Genomic DNA, 13,082 nt, shown 5'->3' with positions numbered 1-13,082 from the left:
ATGAGAACTTGTTTCTACCAAAATTGACAAAGGGACTTATTATCTAAGAATGTCCAGAAAAAGTTATGGTATGCTTGAGACTTCATGCAAGCAGCAGAGAAAACAAGTCTGGAGAAGAGGTTTGAATAATTAAGGTAATGGTGGCAGAGAGTGGAGAGAGCAGGGAGAGGAGAGATAGAATATTATTCTGGTTGCACCCTATGGAGTCTCCCTCTTTCAAGGTGTTAGTTATCTGCAGGAGATGACAGGGCAGTTAATTAAAGGAAGATACAGTGGAAGGTAATCATTCACAAGACTTTAAATTGAAATTTAATCTCTCCTTATCTTTCTATAAAACATGTTTGCTGATAATTATGCTTCTTTAATAAAGAATTGAAGGTGGAAAGAAAAGGTATTGACTACGTTAAAGCGAATTTGGGGAGGCAATAATCTGCCTGGAGAGAATTGTGTTCTTGATGTTTACACTACTGAACAGGAAAATACAACTATATAAAAATGACCAAAATTCTCAACTGGAGATGGTGCTCGTGATTGTTTGAAATGACTGAACACAACTTTTATGTTTACTTTTTCATGCAGAAGCAAGAAGTCTAAAATTTAATGTACCCTTTCTGTACTCTTGCATTCTTTCATTGATATTTATGTTTCTTCCTTTAGGCATCCAGAGCCTTCCTATTCCTGACCCAGAGAAACAAGAAAGGAACTAGTAAACCTTTTTTATCTTAACTCTTCCAATTAGCAAAACAAAGCACTTAAGCCCTTTATCTCTATGACTGAAATTGTGAACTCCTTAAAAAAATTTTTTTTCCAGAAAACACCTGAGAAGGGAGAAATCTTTTGTGAAGAGTTCAGTGGTACATTCTTATTGCCCCTAAAACTTAAAACAATGCCTAATATTGTCCCTGAAAGAAAAACAATTTTTGATATTTTGTAGTGCATAATAGTCTAGGTTAGGGAAACAGAAATTCAGACCCAGCACTTCTCAATTATCACGCTGTGTAATTGGTTTGCAAATATTAATTTCATTTTCTTCTGGTCACGGATCATGATTCATCTTTTCTTACTACAGTTCTTGGAACTTCCTTTGTTCCACAAATATTTATTGAATCAATGTTACGTTGCAAGCACTTTGCTGGACATTCATATGCGTGTTGTGTAGTTAACTGGGTCTGACACTAAAGAGACTACGGATAATTAAAAAGCACTTATTTTTAGATTTTGTCTCCCAATCTAGTGTAGAACTGGTGTTACTCTCTGATACAAAGACTCTCCAGCCTGATTTCAGGTCAACTTTGAACCTCAAGGTTTTAGCTGTTGCTGGTGACTTCTTTCAAATACAAGGTGATTCCAGGAACTTAGAGCTGGATTGCAATTTCACTGTCCAAGAATCCATACAGGCTTTCCTGGCTTTCAAAGATCCTGTTAAATAACAATGTTTTTCATATTCTGATCTTGAATGAATTACCAAATTCAGATCTAAATTGTTACAAGCTTGTCCTCAGAGAGCTATGGGTGAAGAATTAGGGCTGGCATTGCAACAAAAAGAAAACATGCCTTGATAAATTCTCTTTCCTGTACCCAGAAACCCTTTTTGCTATATATATATGGCTCCAGTGGGAGTAATTACAATGTGTCCAATGTCATCCTTGAACAAACTTTTTCTCCTATGCAAGAACTAGTCTTTACATGTTCCATAAAGCACCTGGCATATTGTGAACATTTAAGACATGTTTAATGATGAAACAATGGCAACTAAGGATCTACAGCCCGGTTTCCTGTGGCTACTGTAATCTGAGTGGAACCCTGCCCTGACAAAGGAGGAAGTAAGTCACTGGTTCCTGTACTATTACAGCCTATCATCCAATCTAGCCCATTTATTAGAGATTTCCACATGCTATTTTGCTTAGGAAACATTTGGAACACAATCAAGTTTTGAGAATAAAACAAGTGCATCCTATAAAAGCTCATAAGTATCTATAATTCACTTGTTAAACCTTTTTGAATATGAAGAGATTTGCAAAGAATGATGGCATGTTGCATCACGAATTAAAAGATTACTAGAATTTTCCTAGTGGGTATATAGTGGGAATCTGAGGGGATACATGAGATTAAACTTTTCTTTAATTACCACTATATATATAAATATAAATATATAAATATAAATATATATATATATATAGTTAGTGTTTGTTTTTGTTTTGTTTTGTTTTTTCTCACTTTATTTTTTTAAATTTTTTTAACATCTTTATTGGAGTATAATTGCTTTACAATGTTGTGTTAGTTTCTGCTGTATAACAAAGTGAATCAGCTATACGTATACATATATCCCCATATCTCCTCCCTCTTGCGTCTCCCTCCCACCCTCCCTATCCCACCCCTCTAGGTGGTCACAAAGCACCGAGCTGATCTCCCAGTATGTTTTTAAGAAGAGTATTCTAGAAGTCTTATTGGTAAAATGGCTACCACGAAGCAATTCACAGAAACTATCCAATTCAAACTACCACATGATCATTTTTCTTCCATGGAAAAAAATATTTCCACTTTTAACTTGACACAAATAACTTAGACTCATGAACTCTTCCAGGTGGGAGAATATTAGAGATTCTCTAGCCCAAGTTTGGGACCTGGCATTTACAGATTATTTAGTTCAGCAAATGGCCATTATTAGATATTAAATACTGGTCTTAGATGCAGAAGTTCATATTCATATTTTTAAAAGCCAACACCAGCCAAATAATGAAATGATAAAAGAACCTAGAACAGATAAAACAAAGGACGAAGAGAAGAGACCAAGAAAGCAACTCAGAAAGAAAAATAAAATTGCCGAAGACATGGCTCCAAAGTCAAAGAGAACACCCCCCCACCCCGATCCCCTTTTAAGAAGATTTCACTTTATCTAAAGAGTAAAGCAAATGCTTTTAGATCCAAGGGTACCTGGTTCAAACCTCAGCAGGGGCATATTTCTCACAAACTAAAAAGGCACTCTCCCTATTAAAGGAAGTGACTTAATACAGTTATATGGACCATTACTGTACAAAATGGGGATTCACAAACTATTTTCTAAATGGCCCCTTTTTGTGCATGTACAGTAATTCTTACAGAAGCCTTTTACAAATGAAAAAAAAGGAAAAATTGGGGGGGAATCTAAGAACCCATGATTTGAGCCTTTAATAACTATTGGTGTATTAGAGACAGCCATCTACAGTAATATAGCAGATCAGGTCTTCCTGGCAATAGTCTGAAAAAGCATTCTAAGGATAAAAGCTTAATATTTGTGCAGACCTCAGATGCCTAGAAAAGATGAACAAAATACACCTTGAAGTTTGGTCTCAATATTAGACCTCAAAATGCATGGTCGCCATGGAACTTCATTTAAACAGGAAGTAGCACTCAAACAGTTCACCATAAAGACCTATTTTGTCTAAGATTTCTACAAGAAGACTTTGTTGAGTAAATTTTTATGTGACACCATAATTTGACTGCTGCAAGTCTTCTTTAACAGTGAAACCACGGAAGGCTTGTGGTAAACATTCTGTCTAATCCACCTTATGAAAGAACTCTGAAGAAACTTAGAAGCCTATTTCAACCATAAATTTATATTTGGAGAGCTACACTTCATCTAGGTTCAACATATTTGTGGTAATTTATATCACTCACCCTGGGAACATCATCAAGGATAGAATAATATCCAGAAGTTCAAAGAATGACATCAGAAGTCACTCTCTTCTCTCCGCCTCTTAGGTCTTCTTCTCTTTAGGTTGCTTCCTCCCTCAGACAGGCAACACTCTCAGCCCCACGAGAAGGCTGCCAGATCCTCTAGGATTGCACACATCCTCACAAATCCATGTCCTATGAAAACGACTATCCCCTTCAACATTTCAAATCAAAATCCCCTCTCAAAAACTTGAGGGAGCCCCAATTACTGTTTGATTGAACTCACCTAGATTTAAATGATAAAATGTACAGGGGTTTCCTTTGATTTTAGCCAATGGAGACAACAGAAAACCATACCTATGAATTTCCTCTATGTTTGACCAAAAGAGTGACCAAAGGGCATTCTTTTGGTTTAAAATGTCACTTGCATAATAACTGACTCAACAAATTCTGACCTGGAATATATCCAGGAATACACATGTGTGCACATGTACCCAGACACACACAATAAAACTGTACAATTTTGGAAAATTAAGACTGAGGAATAATGTAGGGTGAGAATCTGGAAACAATTTTAACTCAATATAAAGCTATTGAGTTCTGCTAAAACTGTAATCTTGATAACGTGAAAAAAGATGAAGTATAGTCGATCCTCAATAGATATTGAGTAAGTGGATGAATGAAGTCATTAGACAGAATAAAAACAAGGTGAGTGGTGTGTCACAGGAGCTGACATTAAAAACTGTTTCAATGAAGACAAAGAAATAAAATCTAGGTAATTCTCTGGGCATATTAAAAGTGAAAGTGAGTTTGGGAAGCTAAAAAATGCCATGATAAAAAATTAAATTAGATATTAAAGAATATTCTCTGCTGGTTAATATTTAGTTAATGTTTGAAAATTTTGAAATTTTGGATCCATAAAATTATTCATACATCAATTTAGCAAATAAAACAACTATTTATTGAGCATATAATATATATCAGATACTGTGATAAGCACTTGGAATATACAATGAAATTAGGTGTTGCTTATCAGGGTATCTCTAGTGAAAACAATAAGCAGGGAAAGATGGGAATCAGTAGAGTATGAAAACTCAAAAAAGATGGGTAGAATTGAGAGGTTAAGTCTGAAGCATACCAAGTACTGAGTGAGGGGTCAGGGGTAACTTAGGAAAAATTAACCCATTAATTCTAAGAGAGAGTTGACCATGTTTCTTTCACAATAAGAAACCAATAGAGTGTGTCCATACATACAACAAGAGTGGGGTTGAGCACAGCATCTAGGAGCCAAATGAGGACAATGAGTGCCTGGACCAAGGGAGATGGAATAAGGTGCATAAATAGGACAATGGACAATGTTATCAAGAAAGGACCTCAGCATGGTGGGGCATTTTCCAGACAAATCTTAGTATTGTCCAGTGAAACCCAAAAAGTGTCTTCCAGATGGCTTGTCTAGAATGTCTGCTATTATATTTATTCTTTGATTTATGGGATTAATTAATGGTTTACTTAATAACCTCTGTTATTAATTTTTGCAAAACTCACTAAAAAAGGAGTCATGAAGTTTGGAGAATTGGTTTTCTAGTAGCCCATGGGACAGCCATTTTTTCTCTAAAGATCTTTGCTCTCATCAAAAGAAGTTAGGGTCTGGGTAGGGGAGAACAATGCTTTAAGTCAGCTAAATCAAGAGCTTGGAATCCAATAACATTTAATTTCAGAATTCTAAATCATAGTGCAAAACACTTTAGCCAGAGCCTCACAGGCCTCTACTGTATAATGGGGATAAGAGGCACCTCATAAGGTCATTGGGAAAATTAAATGAGATGCAATATGATAAACTGTAGTACAATGTACAGTACTCCCATTAGCATTTTTTTTTTATTGTTTTGGCTTGATTTCCTAACTATACACTAGAAACTCCCTGTGTTTGTCTTAGTATCAATAATTTTCATTTAAATGTCCTTGTAGTAATAGAAAATTTTTGGCAGTGAACTTCTCAAGTAGTTAAAGTCACTTGACCTTTACCCTCTTGCTTTAAAAAAAATCTCTCAAGAGGTATGTTAAATGGCCCAGAAATACATTGCCTGTCATATCTTATTGCTTAATTAATGGCCAACTAAGATGGCCTGTATGGACTGCCCTGAAGTAATTGCTAACTGATCTTCTCCTCGAGGAAAAGAATTAACTTCACAACAGCAGCAGTGTCATAGAGCATTTACTGTATTTATATTTCTACAACCCTTAGAAGAGACAGCATACAAGGGCTGGTTAACTGAGCATACAAACATCAGCTGAGAGATAAAAAGTGCTCTGTTGTTTACTTGTGCCAGACAGGGAATCATACATTACTGGTTTCTGAAAACTGCTTTGTGAATCAAATAAAAAGCTACCAAATAAGCATTTTTATTTTAGCCATATTTGTGATAGAACTGGAAGTCACTGAATTCTTCTAATAATAATTCTTTTTAAAATGTTGTTTGAAATTGTTCCACTTGAAGATAAATGAAACTCTGGAGAATGGGATGCAGATATACATATTGTGAAAGTTCATTGATTCAAAATGGGTGATAGAAAGTATATTCCAAAATAAAGGAAAAACTGGTGATATTTTAAATTCTTTTTCTTTCAAGATAGTAATATGAACTGACTTGCTAATAAAATACCTGCAAATAATTCTGGATCTTTTATAATGATACAAAGTGTTTATGATTAAATATGAATATTGACCCTCTCAGAGACCCTAATCTACTCATCTCTAAAGAACTCAAATGACTAGCATTTAGAGAGTCATTACAGTGTTCTCAAAATAACATTTTCAGTATGTTCATGAAGCTTTGAAATTTTTAGCTTTAAAAACCTACTTTAAGCCACTTTGAGAGGGAAAAGTATCCAGATGGATCCCTCCATCTGAAAGCAGCCATCCCGTCACCTGGGCTCTGGAGAAGGAAGAAAGGGGAAAAGGAGAGAGAAATAATTGGCAAGTAAAGATGTGAGATAAAAAAGATCAATGAAAGGAGAAAGGTGGAGAGAGGGCAGGCTAAGCAAGCCAGGATAATTTAGAGTTCCTCAGATACAGGAAAACTGAGTCAAAGCTGCCAGGATTAAGAAGCAGTGCCTTAGTGCTGCTTATAAATCAAAATGCTATACTTTTAAAATAAGATGATTTTTTAAAATTATTAAACTAATTCTTAACTTTATGTTGCAAAATGTCACTTTTCCCATTTCCTCCTGTTGATATCCCATTGTGGCAACACCAGATCTACTCCCAAGAGTAAATGGGTAACAAGAGTAGCATTGTGACCTGGAGTGTTACAGCCTTGTAGCAGTTAATCAGAGACAACTGAATACATTTGTTTAGGATGCCACACATCCCTAGGGTGAGTATTTGTTTTATAGTCTTGGCTTCTCAACCCGCCCTTTATCCAAGTTGCCAAGAGTAACATCATTCAGTTTGTAACTCAATATTTCATCAACAATATTCATGTGTGGTAGACACACAGAAGACAGAAACCCTTGAAACTAAAAGGTGGGTGGAATAACAGGGCTGACGTGAAGCCCAGCGCTGAAGGGCAAAGGACCAATGAAAACAATCAGTGTCCTGTGTCAATTCTGTTTTTAGGTACCTTTGCCTTCCTGCCTGATGCATGGATTTTATATTACCCATAAGTTGCCATAACACTGAGATGTGAAATTGGGGGGATTTGAAATAAATGGAGCTAAATGGAACTTTTGGATGAAGAATCTCTGGTTTGTTCAGATCTGTTAAAGTAATAGGGGAAAGCACAAAAGGATCAAGGAAAAAAAGGCCCCAATCTTTGTTGGATGAGTGATAAAACAGCATTACTTGGGGAAAATTGGCCTGACCTTCACCTGCATGATGCTTCCGCTGCCTCAGTGATTCTTGCCTCGCTCTGATTAGGTAAAGATTGCCCCTTTCCCTGCAAGGAAAAGTCAAAGAACAAAAAGGGGAACAATTCTTGACTGAACTATAAAAGATTTATTTTTTTAATCACAGTTGGATTCATCCAAGACAGTTTCTAATCTTACATTTTAGGCTTAAAAAAACAAAATAAAACAAAACAAAAAAACCCCTGCCTTTTAAAAGAAATTCTTTGGATCATTTTCTTTACAACCTCTAGTCTAGATCTCAACTCATATTTCTTGGATGTATTTTTGTTAAAAAAGAAAGAAACTCTTCCCACTTGAAATGATAGCTTTTTCATTTCTTTTAGGCTCTCCGCTAAGTTCTGCCAGGGAAGGACAGGCAGAGAGGAAACACAAGGCCCCCTCAGCATCAGTTGGCGAGTCCCGCCAACGTTCCAAGTAAAGCTGAAACGATTTCCTACCCTCACGTCTCTGTGGATCCCCGCGGAAAGCAGAGCTCCATGGAACTATAATATTAAGTTGCAGACTCTGTCTGTTCATATAGACCAGAGCTTTTCTGTGACATTATTGTCAAACAGCCCCCTGTGTGACTAATATTTTTAACAGCATGCTATTTAAAATTTGACAAGGATATAATAATTCATTCTTCAGATAGTCAACATGCTATGAGAGTAAGTCATGTCTTTAAAGTATCTTTCAAAGGGGCTATTAAAAGTAGGTTAAATTTTTCCCCCTATAGCATGCAATTTCATTTTGGCTCTACCACTTCAACCACATAAAATTAAATTTTGACTTGAGAGTGACCTACTGAAAATTCAATGGAAAAATAAGGGGAAAGATTTAAATTACTGATTCAAAGGTAACTAACATGTCTGTCTGCAATTTAGCATACAGTTTGCTAAGCCCTCTGAGAATCTTATGTTTCTGGTAGTCAGTATTTTCCTCTTAGGATTCAGATTATGTTTTTAATGGAAATGTTGTAAAATTTAATGGAATGTAATATCTTGTTGCGATATATAGACATAAGGTAACACAGGAAAGAATTATCCACACGTATTTTCTGCCACAATCCTCCTCTCCGCTCCTGGCCACCTTCTAACCCATGATCCAACCACCCAGACCAACTACACATCCTCTACAATAAACTCTGCTCTTTTAACTCCTATAAAGTTGTTACCTGCTGACTCGTTGCTTTGAAATCCTTTTTTTCCCCCAACAATAGAAATGTATTCTAAATTATTATTAACAATATAATGATTTTGACGACTCCAATTTCAGAGGGTATAAGGCAAGAGAAATTAGTATGATTATCTTAATAAGAGTAGAATGTTCAGTGCCTAAAGAAAGAAGTCTTGGAGACATTTACTGCAGAGCTATATATAGCATATTCCACTGAGGCCAATGGGAATCACAAAAGTATTGCGTGATTTCACAGACAGATTTTTGGTATCTTTTATTTTGAGTTGTTATAATTACTAAATGTATTTTCTTTAAAATCTTGTGTATATATGTGTGTGTGTATATATACACAAAAAGTTTATAAATACAGTTGAACCCTTGAAAGGTGTGTGGGTTACGGGGGCCGACCCACCACACAGTCAAAAATCCCTGTGAAGCTTTACTGTAGGACCTCCATATCTGTGGTTCCACATCTAAGGATTCAGTCAACCATGAACTGTGTAGTACTGTAGTACATATATAGTGAAAAAATATTGAGTATAAATGGACCCATGCCATTCAAACCCATGTTATTCAAAGATCACTTGTATAAAAAAGTACATATATATATATATATATATATATATATATGCCAGCCAGGATAGGCTAGGTTGTGCAGTGGTAACAAACAGCACTAAAATCTCAATAGTTTAACACAACCAAAATTAAATTTTTAATCAGGCAAGTCCACTGCAGCCTCCTGGGTCACTTTCTACAGCATCTGCATTCCACATGTTTACTTGTTGTCACAGTGTGCTTTGATCTCGTGGCACACATAATTTCCACAATCATCTCCGCAGAAGACCAAGAAAAGAGTGCAAGTAATCAAAAGCTTCACCTAGGCCCCCTGCTCATATTTTATTGGCCAAAGCATGTCACGTGGCTAAAACCCACCATCAAGGGGACAAAGAAGTACAATTTTCCTATGGGACCCATAGAAGATGAGAACCAGAGATTGGGGATCAGTACTACTGCCTACCACAAATGCAGAAAATGTTCACAATCAAATGCCTTGCTTTTCTTTTATCTCCAAATTACTCTCATCTTCACTCTATGGTATATAATTATTGCTGAGAGCAAAGTGTATTAAAAAGTGTATTAAAAAGCCAAAACTCCCAGTGTTCATCCACAGATACCGTTTTATTTTACCATTATGCAAACAAAGAAGAACGTCATCCTTCAAGATCTCAAATGTTTTGGATATATATATATATATATATATATATACACACACACACATATATAACATAACTTCGCAAAGCAGGAAAAGTATTAGAAAAAGTGAACCAAGTAAAAAGAATATGTTACAAAATCGCTCACAGGAAGAATAACCTAAGTGGAATATGAGATAAAATGCTTTAAAAACAGGTTAACATTTTTCTTTTCTATTCTTTTATCATGGAAATATATAGCCTATACCTGTCAATTTTAACTGCTTGGCAATTCTTCCAAGGATTTACTCAGGCCATGCATTTAATGACAAATGTGTGGGCATCATTTCAGATGGGAATTGAGATGCTCAAAACTGCAGTCAGTATCTCCTATTGCTTTATACTCCATCAAAGATGATGCAAGCTGACTTCAAAGGGAGCTCGGTACTTGCATCAACTCTGCAGGGGTGTTGAGTAAAATGAGGAATGAAAAACAGGAACACCATTATGTTTTGAATTTCAAGTCCTAAATCATTATTTCCTAGCTGTGCATGAGGTTACGTAGACAGAAAATAAAATGACAACTGGTCATGTCACTGGGATGATGATATAGGAGGATCGGGAAGCTTCAGAAGAGGAATTTTTTTAAAGTCACATTAAAAAAAAAAAATCTCTCTCGTCTGGTGTTCAGATATTCCTAGGACATTTTTCAGTGATAGAGTGACACTCTGGTACCCCCATAATGCCCAGGTGCCTGCTGGGGATTGACCTGTTTCAGAACTCTTTTCTCAAGAGAAATAATGTGCTACCCCTGAGGATAATTAAATGTGAGGTATCCAAATAGTCACTTACATCTGCCATTGGGCCTCCATTTCTAAACAGAAATTTGTATGGCTATTTGTCAGTAATGGAGAACTCGTTATTAACATTAGAAAGCTAAAAGTATGCAATTTTATTTTAAAAACACATTTATTTTGCCTTTCTAATGTGTGTACAGAATACCGTTTCTCACTTGGTGCTATATTCATAGCGTGGACTTAATGGCTTGAAAGAAATTCGGATGATCCATTCATTTAGGAAAAAGATCTTTGAAAGTGCCTAAGTATTTAGTTACAGTCAATATCTAAAATAATATCCATGCTGAAATGTGTGTGTGTGTATGTGTATTTATGTGTGTGCATATTTAGTGACAAAAGGCAAAATAATTTATAGGACTAATTCTGGGTGCATATTTAAACAAGACAATTCATATTTACTTGAAAAGCAAAGAATGCCTCTGGATTTAGTTAAGTATCTCAGTATAGTAATATGTGATTTATAATGTTCCTGGAAGTGTTTTTTACAGCATTACTTTTGAAAAATAAATGAGGAAATTCTTAGCCAAGGCTGTACTTAAATTATGGTTTTATGATTTGTCATGAAGCACTAGAAAGTCACGAAAGGCAAAATGAAGCTGGAACTCATTGTGTTTCTCATAGTGTCATTAAAAGAGAAGCAGTCTTTACCATAAGAACATGGTCACTATTTTTGAACCAAACTTTTACATTAGTTGACCTTTAAAAATTCATTACATTCCACTCCTGCCACTGTTATTCAACATAGTTTTGGAAGTCCTGGCCACGGCAATCAGAGAAGAAAAAGAAATAAAAGGAACACAAATTGGAAAAGAAGAAGTAAAACTGTCACTGTTTGCAGATGACATATACATAGTGTTTCTATACATAGAAAATACATATTTCTATACATAGAAAATCCTAAAGATGCCACCAGAAAACTACTAGAACTAATCAATGAATTTGGTAAAGTTGCAGGATACAAAATTAATGCACAGGAATCTCTGGCATTCCTATACTATTAATGAAAAATCAGAAGGAGAAATTAAGGAAACAATCCCATTTACCGTCACAACAAAAAGATAAAATACCTAGGAGTAAACCTACCTAAGGAGGCAAAAGACTTGTACTCAGAAAACTATAAAACACTGATGAAAGAAATCAAAGATGACATAAACAGATGGAGAAATATACCATGTTGGAAGAATCAATATTGTGAAAATGACTATACTACCCAAAGCAATCTACAGATTCAGTGCAATCCCTATCAAATTACCAATGGCAATTAGGACAAAAAATTTTACAATTCTTATGGAAACACAAAAGACCCCGAATAGCCAAAGTGATCTTGAGAAAAAAAAAACAGAGCAGGAGGAATCAGGCTCCCTGACTTCAAACAGTACACAAACCTACAGTAATCAAGAGAGTATGGTACTGGCACAAAAACAAAAATATAGATCAATGGAACAAGATAGAAAGCCCAGAGATAAACCCACACACATGTGGCCACCTAATTTATGTCAAAGGAGGCAAGAGCATACAGTGGAGAAAAGACAGCCTCTTCAATAAGTGGTGCTGGGAAAACTGGACAGCTACATGTAAAAGAATGAAATTAGAATACTACCTAACACCATGCACAGAAATAAACTCCAAATGGATTAAAAACCTAAATGTAAGACCAGACACTATAAAACTCTTAGAGGAAAACATAGGAAAAACACTCTTTGACATAAACCACAGCAGGATATTTTTTGACCCACCTCCTAGAGTAATGGAAATAAAAACAAAAATAAACAAATGGGACCTAATGAAACTTAAAAGCTTTTGCACAGCAAAGGAAACCATATACAAGATGAAAAGACAACCCTCAGAATGGGAGAAAATATTTGGAAATGAAACACTGGACAAAGGATCAATCTCCAGAATATACAAACAGCTCATGGAGCTCAATATCAAAAAAAAAAAAAAATTAATTAAAAAATGGGCAGAAGACCTAAATAGACATTTCACCAAAGAAGACATACAGATGGCCAAGAGGCACATTGAAAGGATGCTCAACATCACTAATTATTAGAGAAATGCAAGTCAAAACTACAATGAGGTATCACCTCACACCAGTCAGAATGGCCATTATCAAAAAATCTAGCCCACGTGCAGCAGCAAAGACCCAACGCAGCCAAAAATAAATAAATTAATTAAAAAAAATTCTAGAAACAATAAATGCTGGAAAGGGTGTGGTGAAAAGGGAACCCTCCTGGACTTTTGGTGGGAGTGTAAATTTATACAACCACTATGGAGAACAGTATGGAGGTTACTTAAAAAACTAAAAATAGAACTATCA

The 13,082-nt window shown here is 35.6% G+C and overlaps 1 protein-coding gene across 14 annotated transcripts in view; it reads right to left on the bottom strand.

Annotated features, from left to right (window-relative positions):
* The window catches only part of LOC309660538 (uncharacterized protein), a 701,196-nt gene that overhangs the window by 17,033 nt on the left and 671,081 nt on the right, over positions 1–13,082 (bottom strand). For 8 of the 14 annotated variants that reach the window (XR_014263434.1, XR_014263435.1, XR_014263436.1 and 5 more), the window contains 2 exons: positions 7,519–7,592; positions 6,516–6,590 (listed from right to left, as the gene is read on the bottom strand). The exons of 1 other annotated variant lie outside the window; for it this stretch is intronic. Coding sequence is in view for 4 of the 13 variants with exons in the window: in XM_082461351.1 (XP_082317477.1) it covers positions 6,516–6,590; positions 7,525–7,592 (143 nt within the window). In the remaining 9 variants the exon portion in view is untranslated. The remainder of the gene's footprint in view (positions 1–6,515; positions 6,591–7,518; positions 7,593–13,082) is intronic. 5 more of the 14 variants (XR_014263440.1, XM_082461351.1, XM_082461350.1 and 2 more) reach the window with 1 other exon arrangement.

The sequence above is a fragment of the Balaenoptera physalus genome (assembly GCF_965194825.1).
Source record: "Balaenoptera physalus genome assembly, chromosome: 4".
Taxonomy (NCBI): Eukaryota; Metazoa; Chordata; class Mammalia; order Artiodactyla; family Balaenopteridae; genus Balaenoptera; species Balaenoptera physalus.
Note: the sequence above shows the minus strand (reverse complement) of the source record. Positions and strands in the feature narration are given on the sequence as shown.